Source organism: Desmodus rotundus, chromosome 6 (genome assembly GCF_022682495.2).
Source record: "Desmodus rotundus isolate HL8 chromosome 6, HLdesRot8A.1, whole genome shotgun sequence".
Taxonomy (NCBI): domain Eukaryota; kingdom Metazoa; phylum Chordata; class Mammalia; order Chiroptera; family Phyllostomidae; genus Desmodus; species Desmodus rotundus.
This window is the reverse complement of record NC_071392.1, coordinates 10491013-10512081: the sequence shown is the minus strand read 5'-3', so window position 1 is coordinate 10512081 and position 21069 is coordinate 10491013. Positions and strand designations below refer to the sequence as shown.

Sequence of the window (21069 nt, the reverse complement as noted above, 5' to 3'; positions counted from 1 at the left end):
TCTTAATTGCAATGCTCTTGGTTGCAAGTAACAGAATATTCCAATCAACCACAGTGACCGACGGAAATGAAAAGTCCAGAGAAAGTGGCTTCAGGCATGATGTGTTCCAACCACTCAAAGGGGCATTACCAGAACCCCGTGTGCATCTCTTCCTCTCCAGGCTCTCCTTTCCTGGGAGGCTCCACTATTAGCAGGCCCCTTCGTGGTTCCTGGAGAGCTGCCAGCAGCACCCGGGCTACCACTGTGATTTAAGAGCAGCAGGCGGAGAGGCAGTCTACTTTCTTCACACTCCAAGAGGAGTGTTAGAGTTGAGTCTCAGCCCTGACTGGCTTGAGTCTCCAATCCTGACCACACCACTGTGGTCAGAGCTGGGACATGCTACCTGCCCTGAACCCATCAAACTCAGGGGGAGATCAGTCCTGGATAATCCACGTGACTGGAAAATTTGGAGTACTGTTGGAACAGGGAAGATGGATATGCATGTTGGGAAGACAACCACCGATGTCTGACTTAGAAATTTAGAAGAGTAAGGAACCTTAGAAATCACCTCTCAATATTTTACATAGAGTAGATTGTTCATGCATTCGTTTTTTCATTCATTCTTTCATCAAATGCATATTAAGTCTTTGCCTGAAGCCAGACAGCAGGCTTGGAACTGTGCAGCCACAAGTATGTATAAGACTGAGTCTTGTCTCAAAGAACCAGGATGCCCCATGATGTCCCTTAAGTTCCTTCTCTTCCTCTCTCCCTTTCTTAAGAGCTAATGCTATCCCTTACTGGGCTGACCCATAGGATTAATCTTGTCCCAGAGTATCATGTAACTGCAGCTAGTTCTTAATTCTCAAGACCAAACCCCAAAATGTTAATGAAGTAACTGTGAGGAAAGCTATTGCTTTGAATTCTCAAGAGAGTAAAGGTATTTTTAAGTTTGCTTAAAAAAAAAAAAAAAAGAGCCACGTTCTAAACTTTCAACCAGAGCTATACAAAGTGCATGCTTTCATCAGATAAGTTCAAAAGCCCACCTCCATGGGTACGCTTTGAAAGATTCTACTTTTTAGAAGGCCGAGTGCCAATTAAGTGGCAGATGCTGCGGGTGACAGCTGTCCGAGGACACCGTCCTGTGCAGAAGGTCAAGCAGTCGTAGCTCGTGCATATTTTTCAACAAGGGAGTTTGGAACTTCAAACCCTTTGTCCACAGAGCCCCGGCATCAGACTCGTGTGGGGAGCATGTTTATAATCACCGTGCTTCGGCCCTGCCCTAGACTGTGGAATCAGAAGAGTCAGGGAGGGGGCCTGCGATTTACCTTGCCCTGCAGGTGCTTCCTGGGCACACCTGTGCCTGAGACCCCCTGCTTCCAGTGTGCACACAGGCTCCTCCTCGGGCTTCTCACAGTGCCATCGGATAGGAAAAGTGCTCCATCCCCCAAAGACCGGTCCTTCTGTTGGCCAGATGCTGCCTTCACACAGCAGGGTGGAGGCGGGGTCAAGCCAAGAAGACATCGAAGGAGCTATTGTTCTTACTCACACCATGAGTTTGTTTCCGTGAAAACTGGGAAGACGGGCAGTGAGCAGGGTGGTACTGGCTCAGTGTCAGAAGCCAGTGACTAGCTTCAACTCCTGGCTCCCATGCCTTCTTTAGAAACAAGCAGCTGTTAGAGGACGCCCCTGCAGGGTCTCTTAGGTGACAGTGGGTCTACACTGGGCTTCACTGTCACCCAGCCCACAGGCTTCCATTTGGCATCCACGGGGACTGGGTGGATTCTGTTTCCAGAGGAGGGCAAGTCAAGTTTCCTTACTGAAGGAAAAGTAAAACATTCTGTCGATGAGCTCTGGATTTCTCAATCGGCTTCAAGCTTCTGGGGGGTGCCGAGAATCCCATTTATCACCTCCACGTTCCTCAGTGACACCCCCTACCCCACGTTCACCAAACAGTTTATTCCAGTGCTGAGCATTCTCTCCAATGCTGCAGAGGGCCCAGGGCTGGGCAGCAGAAGCATCCATCGCACTGCCTCTTAGCTCAGAGAATCGCCCAAGAAGTGACATATAGTATTGCACTTTGCTTGTGAAATGTATTAGTTGAACAAAGAAAATTCTAGAAATGACTCTTTAAGGCAACGTCGCACTTCAGTTTTATGAAATGTGCCTCAGAGACTTTTTCACGGATGTTTGTTTTGTTACAGCTAATCCTGAAAAGAAAGGACTGTGGCTCTCACTTGAAGCTAACATGGGTTTTAGGGCCCCCTTATTTTATATGGCTGCTATTGCCATTGCTTGCTATCTCATTATCTGTATGTAATACAGATGGCAGGCAGGCTTCTTGCCTATTCGTCCATCTCTACTGCTTGGAACAGCACCAAGCAGATCTCGTGGGCCCTGAGCTCTGCTCCCTGAGACATGGCAATCAGGTGCTGATGTGACCGATCGGAGACCAGGAGGGAGAGGTGGCATCCCTGGCTTGAGGGGTTTGCAGAGACCCCCTCCACATCACCCCTGGCTTGGACTATTTCCATTGTGAGACTGGAGAGCAACAGCATTTCTCTTTATTAAATCTCCGAGGGTCCCAGCTATAGGCTTTGCCTGGTGACACAGCAGAGAAACTGTCCAGAATATTCCTTCACTTGTATCCTGTGTGACTGTTAACGGCATCTCCATCTCTCAGCCATTCAGTTTGTGATCAGGTCCTGTCCGTCCTCCTCTGCAGTCAACTCACCGTCCCTTCTGCCTTTCTGCCAGTGTTAGCTTCACTCCCACCTTCCCCATCGCCTTTCTGTCCACCTAAAACACTGTCCTCTCCCACTTCCCTGCCTCCCCACTCTGACCCTTCTTCCGTGAGGCACAGAGCAGTGGCCTCCCCTCCCCCTGTGCACTGAACTGTCCCACACAGCTTTGAAAAGGACATTCGGGGCCCCTTGCCGGATTGGCAGAGTGGGTATCATCAGGGATGATGGATTCTGGAATCTGTATTTTTATAGCAGCTGGTGAGGCTAAAAAATGCACACCGTGGAATCTGGAAAGTGGCTTTTAAATTTTGATTCCATCATATCATCTGTGTGAACTTGAGCTTGTTCAAAGGGTAGCATCTTTACTGCTTTATCAGTGAGAGGGGGATGACAGGTATCCCGGGGGTTGGTTGGGAAGATTAAATGAGAATGTGTAGATGAAGGTGTCTGACACACAGTAGGTGTCCAGGAAATGTCAGCTTCTATTATTCTGAATAGTCTTATTGTTATTATCATTATTCAGAAACAGACCTGGTCATGTCACCTCCCTGCTCAACACACGTCACTGCCTCCCCATTGCAGACAGAAGAACATCCCTGTCCCTTAGCGTGGCTTTCAGGGTTGCGTGGCACATGGCCTCCTCCCACATCTGCCCATCCTGGTGCAACAGACACTGTGGACTATCACCGGCCAATCAGCACATTATTTCCTTTCCCTTCGGGGGCTCTTTCCTCTATCTGTAACCCCTTCTCTGTTCTGTACCTCTGATCCTTCAAGGAGAGCTGTGTTTCTCCTCCATTGAAGTGCCTGGCCCACCCTGGTTTTATTTTTCCACATGCGCCTCCCTCACTGGATCAGAATCTCCCTGAAGGCGTGGACTGTGAACCGTTAGTCACTGGATGCGGTTCATTTGTTCACCAAATATGCATTAAGTACCTTCCATGTGCCAAGTGCTGTTCTGGGCTGGGGGTGCCGCGATGCGCAAAGCCCCTGCCCTCAAGGGGCTTACCCTATAGTCAAGGGAGAGGATATGCAAAAGCAATAGTGTTAATGGTGAGGAGTACCGGGGAGAAACATGAAACAGTGTAAGGGAGCAGAGGGATGGGATGGAATGTTATCCCCAAGCAGGCAAGCCAGGGAAGACTGGGACGGAGAATGAGAGCCGATCTTGGGAAAGACCCATCCAGGCGGTATGAACAGCAAGGGCAAAGGCCCTAAGGCATAAGAAACTAAACCAGGGTTTTAGGATCAAACGGAGACATTTTAGCTGATGCCCTGGGCCAAACAGGTAATTTCTCTACACTTGTTTCCTCACTACAAAACGAGAATGGCAATGATACAATGTTGTTTTCTCTGAGTTCTCCGGATGTTTTCATCAAAACAGTTTCTGGCACGTGACAGGCACTCAGGATGCTGGTTTCCGTCTCCTTTCCCTCCTTCTCCATTCATCCTCAAAACCTCCACATAATGCTGACGATGGTTCCTGGCCTATAGCAGATGTTCAGATATTTTCTGATATAATTTGCAAAGGCACACTTAGCTAAAAATGCTTCTCTTGTAACATATGTACTTCCTGTGTCCCCTTGAAGGGAGATGTTAAAAACGGTGTCCACAAAGCTGTTGGCGCCATGCCCCCCCCGACCCCGCCCAGAACTGTTGGTTTCAAGAGGCACTGACAGTGGGCAGAGAAGAGGGGCAGGATTCTCTGGATAGGGTTCTGCAATTGCCCTGGCCTCTGCACTCATTAACAACATCCTGCTAAAAAAGCAGTTAGTGGGGGGGACTCCAGAGCAGTAAAGGAGGCCCTCTCGTGACTTAAGGAGAGCCGAGCCCCTACTGAGCAAGTCCGCAACGTGGCCACAGTTAGTTCTGTATCTTTGGCCAACTCTTCCTCATGTTCCCTCTTTAACAAGAAGCCTTCTCTGACTCTCTCTCCATACATGGGTACTCAAGCATCGTCATCAGCAAGGGGCAACTGAAGCTCAGACATGTGGCACATTAAACACCGACCAGAGGGTCACATGGGTTCCTCTCTGTGTCGAAGTTGGGGAGTCTACCCTGAGCCAGGCAAGAAAGTGACCACGCTGTGCTGAAGATCTTGGGGAGCTGTGATGACAGAACCTATCCCATTGCTTCCATCCCTGTTTCTGCACAGTCCTCTCCCCTTCAGTTACATTTTCTTCTTCTTTTTTTTAGACCTCAGGTTAAACCAGAAATTTCTGCTTCTGTTTTTGCATTTTCTAGACTTTATATGGTCGCGTTTTTAACTTTTCAAAGATTTATACCATCTAAAATTAATTCTTCCCTCTCAAGATTCTGAAGATAACATCCACTGTGTTTGTTTTTAACTTCTGTTTCCATGGAAGTAGAACCCATTAGGTACCTGCACAGGCTGGTTTTCCTCTACAAGAAATAAGCAGGCTAGCTGAGCAGCAAAAATCATTTGTTATCGTCTGAAAAAAAGTACAAAGAGGAGCCTGATAAATTGTACTTTCCTATTTAATTACCTGCTTTCCTCCATGCCCAAGACTGAAAGTCTGTCTTTAAAGCAGGATATAAGAGAGTTATTATTTAAGATATGAAAGGACCCAAGAGAAAGGAATGACAATGGGTGGGAAATAGTCAAACAGATGAGAATCCATGGTGATGGGCAGGACAGAAAGGAAACTCGTGAAAAAAGCCATGACTTGGGCCTCCATTCACTCACAGAGTCGGTTGCGTCTTTGTCCGCAACGGTAGCATTTCAGAGAATGACACTCCTTTTCAGTGCCCGCCTCTCCCTGCTGTGTCCGGCACTATCAGCATTTAATTCAGGAAGCCTCCTATATGATCTTTCCCCTTAGATACTCAAGAGTAGAATTTTCATCTTTACAACGGGAGAATTTTAGTCGTTATCTAGTCTTCCAAGAAAGCCATAAAATGAACAATGCCAGGAACAATTAGGAAACTAAATTGGCCTTATAAGAATAAAAAAATCAATTTTGCCAGTTTACATCCACAGCAACTAATTTCCATATAAATGATCTGACTTTATTCAGTCTAAAAATGGGCTTGTCTGCTCTTTGTTTTTTTGTTTTGTTTTGTTTGTTTGTTTGAAATATTTGCCATTTTGGAGATGTACATAGATGGAACTATTTGAAGGCATGGTGGTATGTGTTGCCATTTTCTAATCATAATTAACTTTTTCTGTTGTTGTTTCTGGCAGTGTATCAGTTACAGCAAGAGGCCCCGCGTCCCAAGAGGATCGTTTGTTCTGGGGAGGTCAGTGCTCAGCTATTTCCAATACACCTTGTTAAATATGATGAATGTCAGCGCCAGGCTGTTTTTGGAGGGCTGTCGGGTTTCCTGGGAGTGGATTTCTATTAACGTTTGTTACAGTGTCACCAAATTGAACATCTTAATCTATATTTTGAAGACAGGTGTTATTTTAAAAATACTAACTTGGAATCAAACGTCTCGCGTTTTTAACCAATGCAGGGGCAGAGTGTGCATCTGTTATAAACTCCCCCAAAACATGTCTGTTGGTTGTTTTCCTTGTTCCTGCTATTTTGATTCTTTTATCTTTTATCTTTTTTTTTTTTTTTATGGAGCGCTTCCAACAGAGAAAAGACAGAGAATAATAAATTTCTGGGCACTGGCAGCACCTATATGTGGCAAACCTTTACACTTCGTTATAACGAGTTGACATTTAAAAAAGAAATCCCTGCAAGAAAAGTGACTTTTATTCTTGGAGAAAAGTGACTTTTATTCTTGGAGATAAGCTTGAGCAATATGTCCACTCGTAGAACAGCTGACCAGCCCCCCAAACTCTCCCTAGCAGCTCCTTCCCTAATCAGTCTCTTATCATCTGGGATGCCTGCAGGGTTTGAAAGGCAATACTCAGGCTTGATTTTTCTGTATGGACCAGTTTCTTCAACAGCCAAACTAATATCTTTCCAACAATGGTCCAAGGGCCCTTGCTTATTTTTGTTATTATGACTTTGATTAAATGGAGAGTAGCAGATACCTTCAAAAGGGTCACGTCTGCCTTATGGGAGGTGGGGGTTGGGGGCTCCAGTTCCAACACTCGAGAGATTCATTCTTGAACATCAGTTCTTGGGGGCAGACTGGCCGGGTCTGGTATTGAACCTGCCTCAGACTTAGGTGCCCACACCCAGAGCCAACTCTCACCAGTTAATGAATGTGTCCGCATAAAATTTTACTTCTGTTGAGGGGCATTAAATCTCACCAAGTAATCTGAATTTTAATGCAGAATAAACACTCTCATCCCAGGAATATAGCTGGAGGGGAGAAGATGTCTGACCCTTAAGCAAATCTCCAGGATGAAGTTACATTTTTATTTGGTCGTCTGATCTTGTCCTGTCACTAACCCTGCTGACTGGTGTCCCTTCGTCGTTCCATAATATCCAAATAAGAAAAGAAGAGCATAAATACAGAAATCTTAGCAAGATGCCTTAATTAGGGTGTTTTGGGGGAGAATTAAGAAACAAGTTGTTAAAAATTCCTTCAGTCCCTAGCAGCTCTAAATACTTTACATTAGTATTTCTCCATCAGAAATAACATAGCCATGTGTAGGGAACTAGAAGAGTTTAAACGTCTCCATGAAGAAAGTGTTTGTAAATTTATTGTACAGCTAAGGTCCCTTCCTGGGAGTATAAATAAAAAGTCGCCAGGCAAGGTTAGGTACCAGAAACCCAAGGGTGTAGTAAATATCCGTGTGTTCGTTTATTCAACAAATATATACGGCAGCCTGCTCTGCTCCGACTTTGCTCTAGGTGCTGGGAATGCAGCAGAGAGTTTGGCAATGGGTACTTGGAGTGTCATATGAAAAGAGAACAAAATCGGGATGTATGTAATAAAGCTGTATTTAAGAGTTTACTTCTGTGTGTGAGTGTGTGTGTGTGTGTGTGTGTAAAGAGAGAAAGGGAGAGAGAAGAGAGGAAGAAGGAAAGAGAAAGAGAGAGAGAGAGAGGCATCTTTGTGTCTCCGAATCCTTGAAACCATGCCAGTAGTCCTAGAAGCAGGTGTGATGTTACAGTGGAAATGGGTGGATTCAGATTAGCTTCATGGGAGCTCTTCCTAGGGTTCAGTTGAGACTCCAGACATCCAGCGGGCTGAAGGTCCACCTTAGCTCTCTTTAATGATACGTACTTGCGTGGGAAGCAAACGCCACCGATGCCTTAGCAAAGCAGAGCTGTGTGCACAGCCACCACGGGCTCTGAGGGAAGGGCCTGGTGTGTGTGCAGCTTCTTTACTCTCTTGTCTGTCTGTTAAACCAAACTTCCCGCCTGATAAAGGAACATGACCTTTATCAATGTGACTCAGTAACAAGCTATGCCTGGTCCTGGTCGGTGCCAGATGCACAGCTAGCTCGCCTCCAGAAATTCCACATCCCATTTCCGCCACGACACCGAGCCTGAAATGGATATCCGTTAGCTCCGTTAGCTCCGTTCCCTCGGCGGGCAGCACGGGGCCCATCCAGCCAGGCAGGTGTCAGGCAACAAAGGGTAGAGTGTTCTAGACGACCAGGTGCTGCTTAGATGAGTGCCAGCAGGAGTGGCTTCAGTTCCCTTTGTCCTCCTGTGTGACATTAACTGCAAATAATTCCTGCCCAGATTGCCCGGCCTCTCAGGACGTGGCCTCCTTGAGTAAAGGCACGACCTCCTCTTGGATGTGGGAGAAACCATCGATCCTGCCGCAGACGATGTTTGAGCAAACGCCTCTGCCTGGTCACACACCCTCCTGCTCGGGGGACGTGCCTAATGAAGACAGAAAGCCTTTCGGTTTGAGTGTGTGGCCAGGGAGATGGAAGCTTTAGTACCACGTTTACATAAAGGCTATTTCTTTTAATCAATGCGCTAGGATTTTCTACATCTTTGCCGTCTCACCCCTTAGCTGGCTATTGAACCTATGTTTTCCTTTATACACAGTCCGCTCTCAGTCTTAGTCCTCAGCGCCACCCCTGCCCCTGGCAAGCCTGCCCAGCTGTGTTACTCCAACACACCCAACCTCTTTTGTTTCTCTGATGACTGATAACCTCCCAGCTCTGGGCCTCTCTCTAGCTAGGATCCTCCCACTGGGTGTGATAAATCCCCACCCGAGGGCCCCAAGTGAGTCTGCAGTCACAGAGACCTGGACACCATCACCCCAGGGTACAGACGACGGCCAATCTGGCTTGAAAGCTGGGTGTCGATCAACAGCTACCAACTACCTACTGGTCTTTGCTGGGTAACTGGGTGTGTCAAGGGTATACACTGATTCCACAGGCAAAATGCAACAAGCTCCACACACCCAGGCCGGGGAGCCGGCTGCAGAGTTAGCAGGACTGTTTCTGAATCTTTGCTCTAGCCCTTTCTGGGTCCCTGACTCAGAGCCAAGCGCCTACTGTCTCAGAGGAATTAAGGTCAGACATCTACCTGGCAGGGTGCTAGAAGTGGAATATATGCATCAAGTGTGGAGAATGGCGCCCGGCACTTAACACACCTGGCCCCTAACAGGTGCTTGGCATTCACAGTTCATAGAGGGCTCAGAAACCTGTGAACAGGTTCTGAGACAGACACTAGGGGCAGAGTCAGAGCAACAACAGCGTTTTTCTGAATGTGAGCACAGAAAAGGGTAGTGATCAAGGACAAAGCAAGATGCCTGGGTGGGGAGTTAGACCACCAGGGGAAAAGGTTCTGAGGATGGGGAACAGAAGGTACAGGCAGCTGAACAACGGCTCTGGCGCTGGTGCAGCCAGGTAGGGTCAGGTCCCGCAATAACTGTTCATTGTTTTCTTGAGATTCATTGCTGTAAATTAATTGAGCAGCCGTGGCACCTGGCACTCCACTGGCATTTCCTGAGTGCTCCTTGCCAAGAGCTTCAAAACATCATCCAGTGTGAAAAATTCTCACCTGCCCTTTCGTCAACGATCAATCAGTCATCCCGTAAGCGTTTATTAATTACCACGTGTGTCTGGGTGGTCTGCCAGGAACTGTGCAGAACACTGATGCCCGAATTTGTATCTCTAGCTGAGACCTCTCCCCTGGGCTCCGAGCACCTCACTCTATCTACTTGACCTTGTCACGCAGCTGTCCCATGGGCCACCTCGAGCCTAACATTCAAAATAGAACATGACCCCACTCTATTACATGGCTCCTAACGTCAGCAACTGGGATGCCTCTCTTCCTCCCCCTCCCCCTTTTCTCTTAGCAATCATCAAATTTACCTCCAAGTATATCTAGCATTTGCCCTCTCTCTTCCATCTCCCTGACTGACATGTAGTTTGGGCCATGAGCATTTCTTGCCTGGATTATTGCAGGTCAGCAGTCTCTTGCCTTATCTTTCTGCTTCCACTCTTGGTACTTACCCTGCAGCCCAGTCTCTCTCTCTCTCACACACACACACACACACACGCACACACACACATACTCCATTCACCACACACGCGCACACACACATACTCCATTCACCACACAGAAGCCCAAGTCATCATTGTTAAATACAAATCCAACAAGCAGTTGTCACTGCTCTTTATTTTTTTTTTAAGATTTTATGTATTTTTAGAGAGAGAGGAAGGGAAGGAGAAAGAGGGAGAGGAACATCAATGTACAGTTGCCTCTTGCACACCCCCTACTGGGGACCTGGCTTGCAACCCAGGCACGTGCCCTGACAGGGAATTGAACCAGTGACCCTTTGGTTTGCAGGCCCACGCTCAATCCACTGAGCTACATCAGCCAGGGTGCTCTTTAAGTACAAGCAAGACCTCTAGCTATGCCTGTGAGCCATGGTTGGCTCCTGCCTTTATTTGTCACCGCCTTGTCTAGACCGTTCTTCTCAGCGTGCCGCCTCTCAGCCCAACTAGCTTTTGCTCTTATTCCTCAAACATATTGCAGTGCTGCTACCTCAGGGCCTTTGCATTTGCTCTTGGCCTGGATGGCCTTTCGTCTGGTCAGGTTTTCTTCATGTCCAGGCTTCAGATCAAACTTCACCTAAGAACAGAAGCCCTTCCCAAACCCCATAAAAACCAGCACCTACAGAACTCCTCTGTCACATCACCCCGTGTATTTTGCTCATAGAACTTAATACGCTCTCCAATATACTTTCTTGTCATATTTGGTTGTTTACTTGTTGCTTGCGCATTTCCCCTTAGGAGAATACAAGCGCCAGAGACTTGATTGGTCCCAATAATAAGTCCTCCCTTCCCTAGCATTGAGCACCGTGCCAAGGGGCCAAGGGCAATTGGCATATACGTGGTAAAATGATGGGGGAAAAAAAAGGATAGAAACTGCTAACATAAGAAATTTAGAATTCTCAAACCATTACTAATACATATCAGATTTCCTCAATGCTGTTATTAGGCTAGTGAGTTGGGCTTTTGGCAGTCAAGCTTCTTACTTAAACACTGACTAAGATTGTTTCCTGGAACAGTCCAAATTTCTGTTTGGCCTTTTGGAAAGGCCGAATGTCAAGATTCACTTGCATGGCTGATGTAAAGTCAAGTTGTACTAGAGTCACCTAAAGCATACACAGAAATTCTGTTGTGGCTATAAATGATTTTGCCGTCTTTTGCCTTCCTTATTCAATATTGCTGTAGCGGACATGAGATTATAAAAAGCAATTTCTAAAAAGGGAAATCAATTACATGCGATTATTTTAAATCGCTCTCCATTTTATGCAGCTTCACTTCCCTGCCATAGAATAATCTACTTTTGAAAAGCTTTTTTTGTTTGTTTTGTTTTTAGTGCAGAAGTGGACTGTAGAACTGAGGTCTCTGGCCCTCGAGAGCAGAACCAGCATCCTTTCTTGAAGGTCAGAGGTTAAGCCCAGTACAGGTGATAGTGGCCTAAACTGCAGCAATATCTCATTTTACCTCCTAGTGAATTGTACTCATTTTTTAAATACCACTTTAAATGCCCTCTCTTACTGTGCATTCTCCCTAGTTTTTGGTTTTCCTAAATATCTACCCAATTCACTCTCTTCTACCTTTACTTGTAAAAACTGCTCTTTTAAGCCTGACAACAGTATGTCATTTTATCATTATTCTTTAAGAATGCTGGTTCATTTTGCCTAGACTGCAATGTCTTGTAGTCACGTAGGCTTTGGGCATGTCTTGAAGATCTTCACAAGCCCCACTGATTGATGTGCCCTTCTCCACTGACTCAGTACACACTGGACCACAGAGTTAACGTCACCTCCTGACTTGGGGTGCTGAGCACATGATGCAACATACAGATGATGCGCCAAAAAATCGTGCACCCGAAACCTACATAATTTTCTTAACCAAAGTCACCCCAAAACATTCAATTAATAAAATGAAATCAAGTAAACTCCGAGGGGATTTCCACTATTGTATAATCCTCTGCCCTTTCTTTTATCCATTGAAAATAAGTGTTTTTAAACAAATGTGCATTTGAGGGAACATGAAAACTGCTGATTCTAAATATTGAGACATGCTATTCTCTCAAGTAATGACCTTGACCCTATAAGCCACAAACGAAACTCCAGCCCATTGCCTTTTAATTGGCGTTCACGGGTAGGAATCAGAAGGCTATTTCTTCCCTGGTAAGAAATATTTCTCTTCATCATAGACTTTCTCCACTGGTCTACCCCCACCCCGCCCCCGTGCTACTGACGCAGCCTGGAGTAAACGATTTTCCCGTCACTATTTCCCCCAGGCTTTCATGTCCCTTCCTGATGCAGGCAGCTTTTTGCTTTGTCCTGAGCTGGACTGGCTTTGGTTGTAGAGACCTCCTGTACTAAAGGGGGAACCCTAGCAAAACCCACGTGAGAAAAACGAGTGTAGACATTTCTTTCACTGGAGGAAAGTTTTGTGGTTTTATATTTTTACATTCTGTTGACAAGTGCCGTGACCTACCAAAATGCAGGACCCTCCCCAGGAGAATGGCCTCTCTTGGGCATACTCTGAACAACTTCTAATGTAATGTAGACTTTGCGTGTGTGCACCCAGACAATGCTGAGTCATTTCCAAGGTGACGTGAGCAGGGGGTAAGGGCTCTTGGGGACAGGCTGCTTTAGAATTCAGAGGCTCCGAGCCTCTGAATCGAGGGACAGGTAGCCTGAGGTGGGCAGGGCCACCAAAACCCAGAAGTGGAAGTTTTCTCCCTAAAACAGAATAAGGGAAAAGAAGGGGACATTAAACAGTAGTGGATAATAAGTACAGTGTCTTGAGGCACTTTTTTCATCTCTCTGGGTGATTTTTATTTCTTAAATTCTAACTTGAAGATGTATATTTCCTTATGTAATTACTAGAGATAAACTACTGGGCAGTTAGTTGTTTTAGTAAAACACAACCACCACCACCAATAGCCTCGTGGATTACGACACATGCTCCGTTATCCTTGGCTGGCCTCTGATGCCATCCCCCGAGGTACCATCACTCACTGATGGGGTGGGAGTGGGCGCTGGTCCAGACTTGGACACAGTGGTGAGGAGGAGGTGTTGGTGTTTGAAGGGCCAACCTCACACCTCCAAACCGGAAGCAAACACCACACTCCCACAGTGACTGCTGTGTGAGCTCCCTAGAGTACCTGCTCTGTGACTCAGAGAGGTCAGGTTCAATAAAAGTTCAGGTGTGACCAGGACCATCCGGGAAAAGAATGAGGTGCTGGGCTCACTAGTGAGGTTTGAAAGACATGCTTCACATTTTACTTCCCTGGTTAAACGCTAACTAAGAAATAATGCTGATAAAAAGCAGGTTACACTTTGCTCCAGGCAAGCCATGTCTCCTAGGGTAATGGGACCTGGCTGACCAAGCAGTGAGACATTTGAGAACAGAGTTATAACCTTGACTTTCCATCAGAAAAATGTAAATGGTGCAATCTCAGACCAGCCCAGTTTTAATATGACTACCCTGAGTGATATTGCCTGATGATTTACTTGTCATCAGCCTTTTAATTGCAATGAGAACTGACACATAGGGAGTCCTTATGTGCCCTGAGCACCAGGTTAAGAGCTTTACATATGTTAGTCTTCAGAACAGTCCCATGGGACTCTTGTTGTACCTCTTGTTTCACAAAAGAAAATGAGACAAGCAGCACAGGACAGGTATAGCCACAGTCAAACCCAGAGCAAACCCAGGACTGGGCTTCTAACCCAGTGATTCTCAAAAGTGCTTCCAGGACTAGAAGCTATGGAATCACCTGGGAACATGTCAGAGATGCAGGTTCTCTGGCCCACCCCGACCTGCTGAAGCACAGACTCAGAGTTGGGGCCCAGCAACCTGGGTGTTAAGAAGCCCTGCCGGTGACCCTGACCGCTGCGCAAGTGCGAGGACCACTGTCGGAACCACTGCTCTCACTCCTTCTGCTTTCTGTTTCCGACTCCCTCCCCTGGGCCCTCAGGTAGAAGAATCAAGACGTTTGTCTGCTGATGAATCTTACTGTTTGCCCTGCGCAGTGCTAGGCTTTTCCTGGACTTCCCAGTATGGGATGCCAAGTCATCCCATAGACGCACAGGACATTTTTCTAGATGTACTTCCTCCTCGATGTTATTTTCCACCCTTTACCAATATTTGCCTTTGCTTTCCTTCTTCGCTCTGTCCAGCTTTCCCACACCCTCGTACGTTGCAGAGGCCAACTATGAATCCTTGTACAAATATGGTCAGTGCTTAATTTATCCTGGTTTCCTACACCCACCTTCCAGTTTGTTATACTTCATTGTGTTGTGTTTGCATTACTAATTAACAAAAATATTCAAATTCAGTTATAAAATGATTCATACCCATGTTTGTTCGTATTCAGTAGATACTATGATGAGCTGCAGCTTTTTAAAGAGGTTCTCTTTATCTTGTGACTGTTCACACATCCTTGCTAGATGTATTTTTGCTTATAATGGACCTTTGTATAAATAAAAATACCAAATCTATTGTCATCATGTCAGGAATATTTTAAATTATATTACTCTTCTCCAAGTGCTCATCCCTTCATTCAGTGGGTCATCTGTGTACTTAATGAGCATTTCTCAGTTCAGGGGGGTAGGTGACCTATTTGCTAATAAAAGTCAGGCCAGGCCAGGTGCTCTCCTGGTCCCGCCTCCTTGCCTCAGTCTACCACTCCCCTCATCGTCTCCAGGCTGACACTGACTGAGCCGTTGGCAATCAGTTGCCTTTGGCTCTATCCCTTCACAAATCATTGTCTCTCTTGACATTAGCTCTAATATACTGTGTCTCCTTGTCTTGTTGGACAAAATAGCAAGCTTTGCTTGAGCGATGGTATCTCTTTCTTCCTTCTTATTTACATGGACAATGTCATCTCTCCATCTACTGTAGAAGGAAATTAAATAGCCTTGGCACAGCCCAACAAAGGCATATTGGTTGCCATCCAGCATGCTGTGTCCTCCTAGGTAATTACACATCGATTTTTTGACGAACAGTTCTTGTATCTCCCTGGTCTATCTCCCAAGTCTGTAATTACACTTTGCTGGTTGTCCCTTTGCTCTGCTGTGGTCCTCAGGGTTCCATGACTTCTCAAAGACCATGCTTAATCACGCTGGAGCAACCACTTTCTACGTGAGGGTGCGGGCCGGATCCTCTAGTGTTTCGGTATTCTCAGTTGTGTAACAAAATAATTCAACCACTTTCTGCCTTAGTTCATTTTCATTTTTTAAGCTGGCATCGTTACGCCGTAGATGAAAAATTAATGATTTTTTTCTCCCGGTGCAGTAAGAGATGGAAGGGCACAGACACAAAGAGATGATTTGACCCGCCATTAAATGAAAAGACATTTGGGGCATTGGCAAGCTCTCAGTTCTGAGCTAACTATAAGACATTCTGATTTTTGAGAATGGACTCACGTTTGTTCGTCTAGAAGGCTTTGGCACACGATAGCCTGCCGACTACTTTCGTGAGTAAAATTTTATTAGAACACAGCAATGCTCATTCCTTTGCATGTTGTCTACGGCCGCTTTCCTGCTCCCAGTGGCAGCAAGCTGAGCACTTGAGACAGGTCCTCAAAGTCCTAAGTGCAGGGTGAGGCAAGAGTAGGTGTGCAGTGCTGAGTATGCGAAACGGAGTTTATTCTTGCATTGTTCTTTATTAATCATTGTACCATTTTCCAGATGAACGACCATAAGCCTGCTTTGCCCCACCCTGTGTTTACTATCTAACCCTCGCCAGAAAGTTTGCTGACCCCTAGCCGTGCGCTAAAGTAACTTTGAAGAGGGAGTTGATACATGTAAAGCTCAGAGTAGTGCCTGGCATTTATATATTGGAAGTATTGGTCCTTAATTTTTATCTTTTCCAAAGCACTAGATAAATGTTGGGGGGGGGGGAATTTTAGACCTTTAATTTAGGTTGAATGTGATCCCAAGGCATTTTAAGAAGTGCTTTGGCCTTCATATTTCACCTGTGAATTGATGAAAGAGGCCAAGGCAGGTACAACAAGCAGGTGTTCCTTCAACTGCTTTGTCACTGTCACTGTCTCCCTGTCCAGAAACAGCGGCCTGTTAGGAAAGGTGGCATAGCACTCCATAAGCAGGAAATGAAAGAGGTAGGTGGAATCTGTTTATTTGGGAACACATCTGAACATGTAAACTAAACTCCCTTTCATTTCAAGAACAAAGCTGGTGTTACTCTCCTATTAAAAGTCCACATGGTATTGAATTCAGATTAATGATGTGTACGCCGAAAGAGTGCTATGTCTGGTCCTTACTGTGAAATACTCCAAAACAAAAAGTTGATTCGTGGGTGTCTAGAGGGATGAATAGGTATTCCATAAAGCAGATATAGTAAATGTTACAGAATGTAGGTGGTATGGATACAGGTGTTTGCAGTAAAAGTCTTTAATTCTTTCTGCTGTATGAAAATGGTCATAACAAAAAGTCAGGAAGGAAGAGCAAAGATTGTTCTTGTGTGTAAGCAGCCTGTGTTCTGGCCGAGGGAATGAAAACCGTCCTCTGGATGCACAGCCCCAAGCGGCCAGAGGGTGTCCCGAGGACAATGCTGCTAGAAGCACCCTAAGTCTAGCTCAAGAATTTCTAACAAGGAATGATTTGTCAGAAGAAGAATTTGAGAACAAAGACAAACATTAATAAGGCACTTTCACTCTTATTTATTGCGATGTTGGGAATTATTTTCGGAGTGCCTGTTACAGAATTGCTACATTAGACAATATTTTTAAAGAATAGAGGAGAGGATTCTGGATCTTACAGCACCAGAAACTGGGTTTCAACCCTAAATCTGGGGCTAGCCCTGCGTAGGACTGTGGGCAAATGAATTTACCACGCTGAGTTGCAGCCTTCTCAGCTGCAAGAAGGAGGCAAAGACATGTATTCCATCTTCCCGGAGGAGGAATAAATGGTAAAGCATTCTAAAAGCCACGGAGATCTCTCCGGACATTGAGTCCTCGTTGGGAGCGATATTACCCCGAAGGCAGGGAAATTTGTTTTTGAGGGGCGGGCAAAAAACATCATACTTATTTAATGTATAAAGCACAGGTATACATGTAGAACATAAACAGATACACAGTCTATCTATAGTGTTAACATTTTATTGGGGAGAGATGGTTAGGGAGGGAAAAAAGTATGTAAAAGGGTCTGTAGGAGGCCATAATGCAAATACAATTGAGAACATTTCTTTAGACAATCTTTAATTTCTATCATCCCCCACCAAGTCCTGTTCCCCTTTCTTTTTCTCTTGGTACTGTAGATTAATTTTTTTTAGATGTTATTTATTTATTTTTAGAGAGGGGAAGGGAGGGAGAAAGAGAGGGAGAGAAGCAACAGTGTGTGGTTGCCTCTAGTGCACCCCACCCCTCTACTCGGGGCCTGGTCTGCAACCCAGGCATGTGCCCTGACTGGGAATCGAACTGGTGACCTTTTGGTTCTCAGGCTGGCACTCAATCCACTGAGCCACACCAGCCAGGGCCGTAGATTAATTTTATTCATCAGTCTGAGTTCAGATATTTGAATACTTACATTGAACACTTACATTTGAATACTCTTACATTTCTAAAAAAGGGAAGGAAAAAAACTGGGGAGAAGAATGAGAATGATGGCTGTTTTTTGCCTTTTTCAAAGTATGGAGTATCACTTAACCCCAAAACCATTAAGCTTTACAGGAAGGAATTTACTGACAAGAATGAGGAATTAAATGAGTGTACTCACCCAATCTCTTTTTTCCCCTGGAAACTTAATGGTAGCATTTCTTTTCTCTTGATTTGATTTGATTCTATTGGGTACTTCAAGCTCTTTCAGTCTGAGAGGTATGTAGAGAATTTAAAGAGAGTTCCAAGGAGAATAATGAAGATGAATTAAGAATTAACAAGGTTTATATAGTGTGAGGAAGAACAGGCCACCAGGTGGAACAGAGGTGGCTTTTAATGGTGGAAACCTTATCTTATAGAGAATGTTCTTAGGTTCTCCTTGGCACTGAAGACCAAAGAAAGGGTGAAAGTGTATTTTTAAGCAAGAAGAATATGAGTTAGAGATTAAGGTAAAAGTTCTGTCTGAGATTAAATTCTGGATTTTGATTCTTTTCTATGACTTTTTTAAAATAAGGTGCTTGTCTATAAGAAGTATCAGGAGGATGGACAGATGGACCAACCCCATTTGATTCTCCTGCCTGGTGAGAAACCAGCCAGGCGCCCCAGCCAATATGGCCTCTGTGGGCTTTGGTTTGATGAGAGGAAAGAGCCATTGTACCTGGAACTGTGGCCTCAGGGTGCCAGAGGGTGATTACAAAACGTTAGGCAAGAAAGTGCCAGGGCAGAGCCAGAGTAGTACCCCTAACTGAGTTGTCCAGTCAAGGAGAGCCTGAGGTGGGTGCTGGGAGCCAACCCATGGAGCCAAGGAATCAGTGCCAAGGAAGATGCAGTGATGAAGCCTGGTCAACGTGAGCTCCTGGGAAGATGCTCCGGGCCAGCTGGAGAGGTGCTGGTGCTGCCCTTGGCTAAGCTTTGGGTTGTTTCTGGAAGCCTACTGTGTGAATGGATCAAAGCCACGTAGGGCTCCTAGGAAGACGATCGTTCTTCTCTCCATGTTTTGAAACTGCTGCCCAAAGTTGTGGTTCCCGGTCCTGGGTGTGTGTCAGAATCCCCTATGGAGCGAGCTACACCTTCCAGCCCTGCCGGCTCCAGCCCTGGAGATCGGGACTTAATGGGAATGCCACTCAGGAGTCTGTTGTGAACAACAGAAACTAAATCTGGCTAAATTTATGTTTAAAAAAGAGACAGAGGTTGGTTGGAAGGCTCTGAAGAAATTTGCTGGACAGAGAGGAAAGCTGAACAGGCAGGGGCTTTGGGAAGGGAGTGTGGAGCAGGCATCTCCGGGGTCCAGGAAGCAGGACGATGCACGTCTGGGCAGCAGAGTGCGATGATTAGGGGCCCGTGCTTTAGGAAAGCAGAGCCTGCTTTTCCACTCTGCTGCTCTGTGCCTCCGTTGGCCCTTTGGAAATGGGTATGATCAATCGTACCTATTGAGTAGTCATGAGGATTGAATGGGTTAATATATGTAAAGAAAGTTCTTAGAACAATGCTTGGCCCATATTACATTTTTAAATAATTATTGGCAACTACAATTGTTGCTGTTACCCTCTGCCATGTGCATGAATCAACTCTAACAGTTTCTCTTAATAGTTTTTCTTCTGCAAATTCAAGGGATAGAGCAGCCCAGTGGCTTATGTTGGCTCACATGTTCATGCCTTGCTAGAGAATTTGCAGGGCCTTGATTAGCAGAGTCACTGACTACAAGGCGAGGTCATTCCCTGTTGTCTACAGACTTCACTCTTTGGAAATAACAGGAACCTGGGAGGGGAGCTGGTTTTGTCATCTGTCTTAAAGACATAAAGCATCAGGTGTGAGCCGCCAGGACTGCCAAGATTTTCAGGGAGGCCCCCTTTGAAATTTCATTAAGCCCAGAAAGGAGGTGTAGGCCCATTAGCAGATCTGTCTTTCAAATAATCTATTACTATCATTAAAGCTGAGCTCTCTACAAGATATGCTGTTGAGTGCCGGGCAACAGAGATGAAAAGAGAGGAGTCCTTCCCTGTAGGAGCACATGTTTAGATATCACAAAGACTAACCATCCCAATCCCGGTAAGCTCATGGCCCTGACTCAGGCTTTATAAAGTTCAGGAAATAATACTTGAGCTGGTGGGAGGCAGCCAGGAAAGATTTTCCCAAGATGGCATTGTTTTACTTCTTATTTTTAAGATCAGTGAGATTTTGCCAAGTTCGGGCATAGATGGTTGGAGAGCAAGTATTAGAATTCCAAACAGAAGAAATACCCTGCCCAGAGAATGGCTTACATGTATGTGTGACCAGGAGTGTTTCAGGAACGACAAGGAGGTCTGTAGTAGGAACATAAAGAATTAGGGAATGAGGATGTGGCCAGGGCAAGAGTGTGTGTGCTAACAACGTATTCTGGATTCACAAGCAAAGCCATGTTGGGAAGATCCTGTACACCCTTCATTTATTCATTCAGTGAATATTTATTGAGCACTTTCTATGTGCCAGCTCTGTTCTAGATTCAACAGTAAGCACAACACAAAAATCTCTGCCATTGTGTAATTTTCATTTGAATGGGAGACAAAAAATAAATCCCACAAGTAAAATATGTAATATCTCAGATGATGGTCAATGTAGTGGAAAAAAATAAGCCAGAGAAGAGAGATGGGACATACCAAGGAGAGGAAGTACCACTTTTAAGTAGAGTAGTCTGGAAAGGTCCCACAAAGTTATATAGGTTTGACCACATGGCAATGGGGAGTCAGCGAACAATTTTGAGCGATGAGCAACACGATGAGACTTGCATGTTTGGACCTCAGTGTGAAAGAAAAATCAGAGGGTGATAAAAGTACAGACAGGGAGACCTGGGGAAAGCCTATTTCAGGGGTCCAGGTGAATACATAGCCCAGGAAACATGGAGAGAAAGAGACCACTTCAAGAGTAATTAAGAAATTACATACAATGAAAAAGACTTCCTGGCAGATTGCCAGTGGGGGTGGGAGAAAGGAAGGAATCTGGAATGACAGTTTCTAGTTTGGGCACCGGGTGGGTGATGCCCTGGGCCGTACCACTCACAGGGACGAGGAGTGAAAGAGGCTGGTCACTGGTTGTGATGGACAGATCTTCCTGTAACAGTCAACCCACCAGGTCTCCAGAATGGGCACGCTGAGGGGTTCAACAATTTGGAGATCAGCACATCTGTTACAGCAGAATGAATGTTTTCCATGAGTGCGTCATCTCCCTTGTCCCTTGGACAATGTCCCTTCCTCTTGGTGTGGGAGAAGATTGTGGGCTTTGGTTTGGATTCCATCTCCATGCTTCTGTGAGATCTTCAAGTACTGTGGTCATGGGGACCTTCATCTCCTCAATGCAGAATGTCAGTCCCTATGTGACTTGCCTGTTGGGAA

At 45.5% G+C, this 21069-nt stretch overlaps 1 protein-coding gene across 2 annotated transcripts in view; it reads left to right on the top strand.

Annotated features, from left to right (window-relative positions):
- Window positions 1–21069, top strand: part of CHN2 (chimerin 2) — a 253283-nt gene that overhangs the window by 137078 nt on the left and 95136 nt on the right. For both annotated transcript variants that reach the window (XM_053926776.2, XM_024562874.3), the window contains one exon: window positions 5926–5981. In XM_053926776.2, the coding sequence (XP_053782751.1) occupies window positions 5926–5981 (56 nt within the window). The remainder of the gene's footprint in view (window positions 1–5925; window positions 5982–21069) is intronic.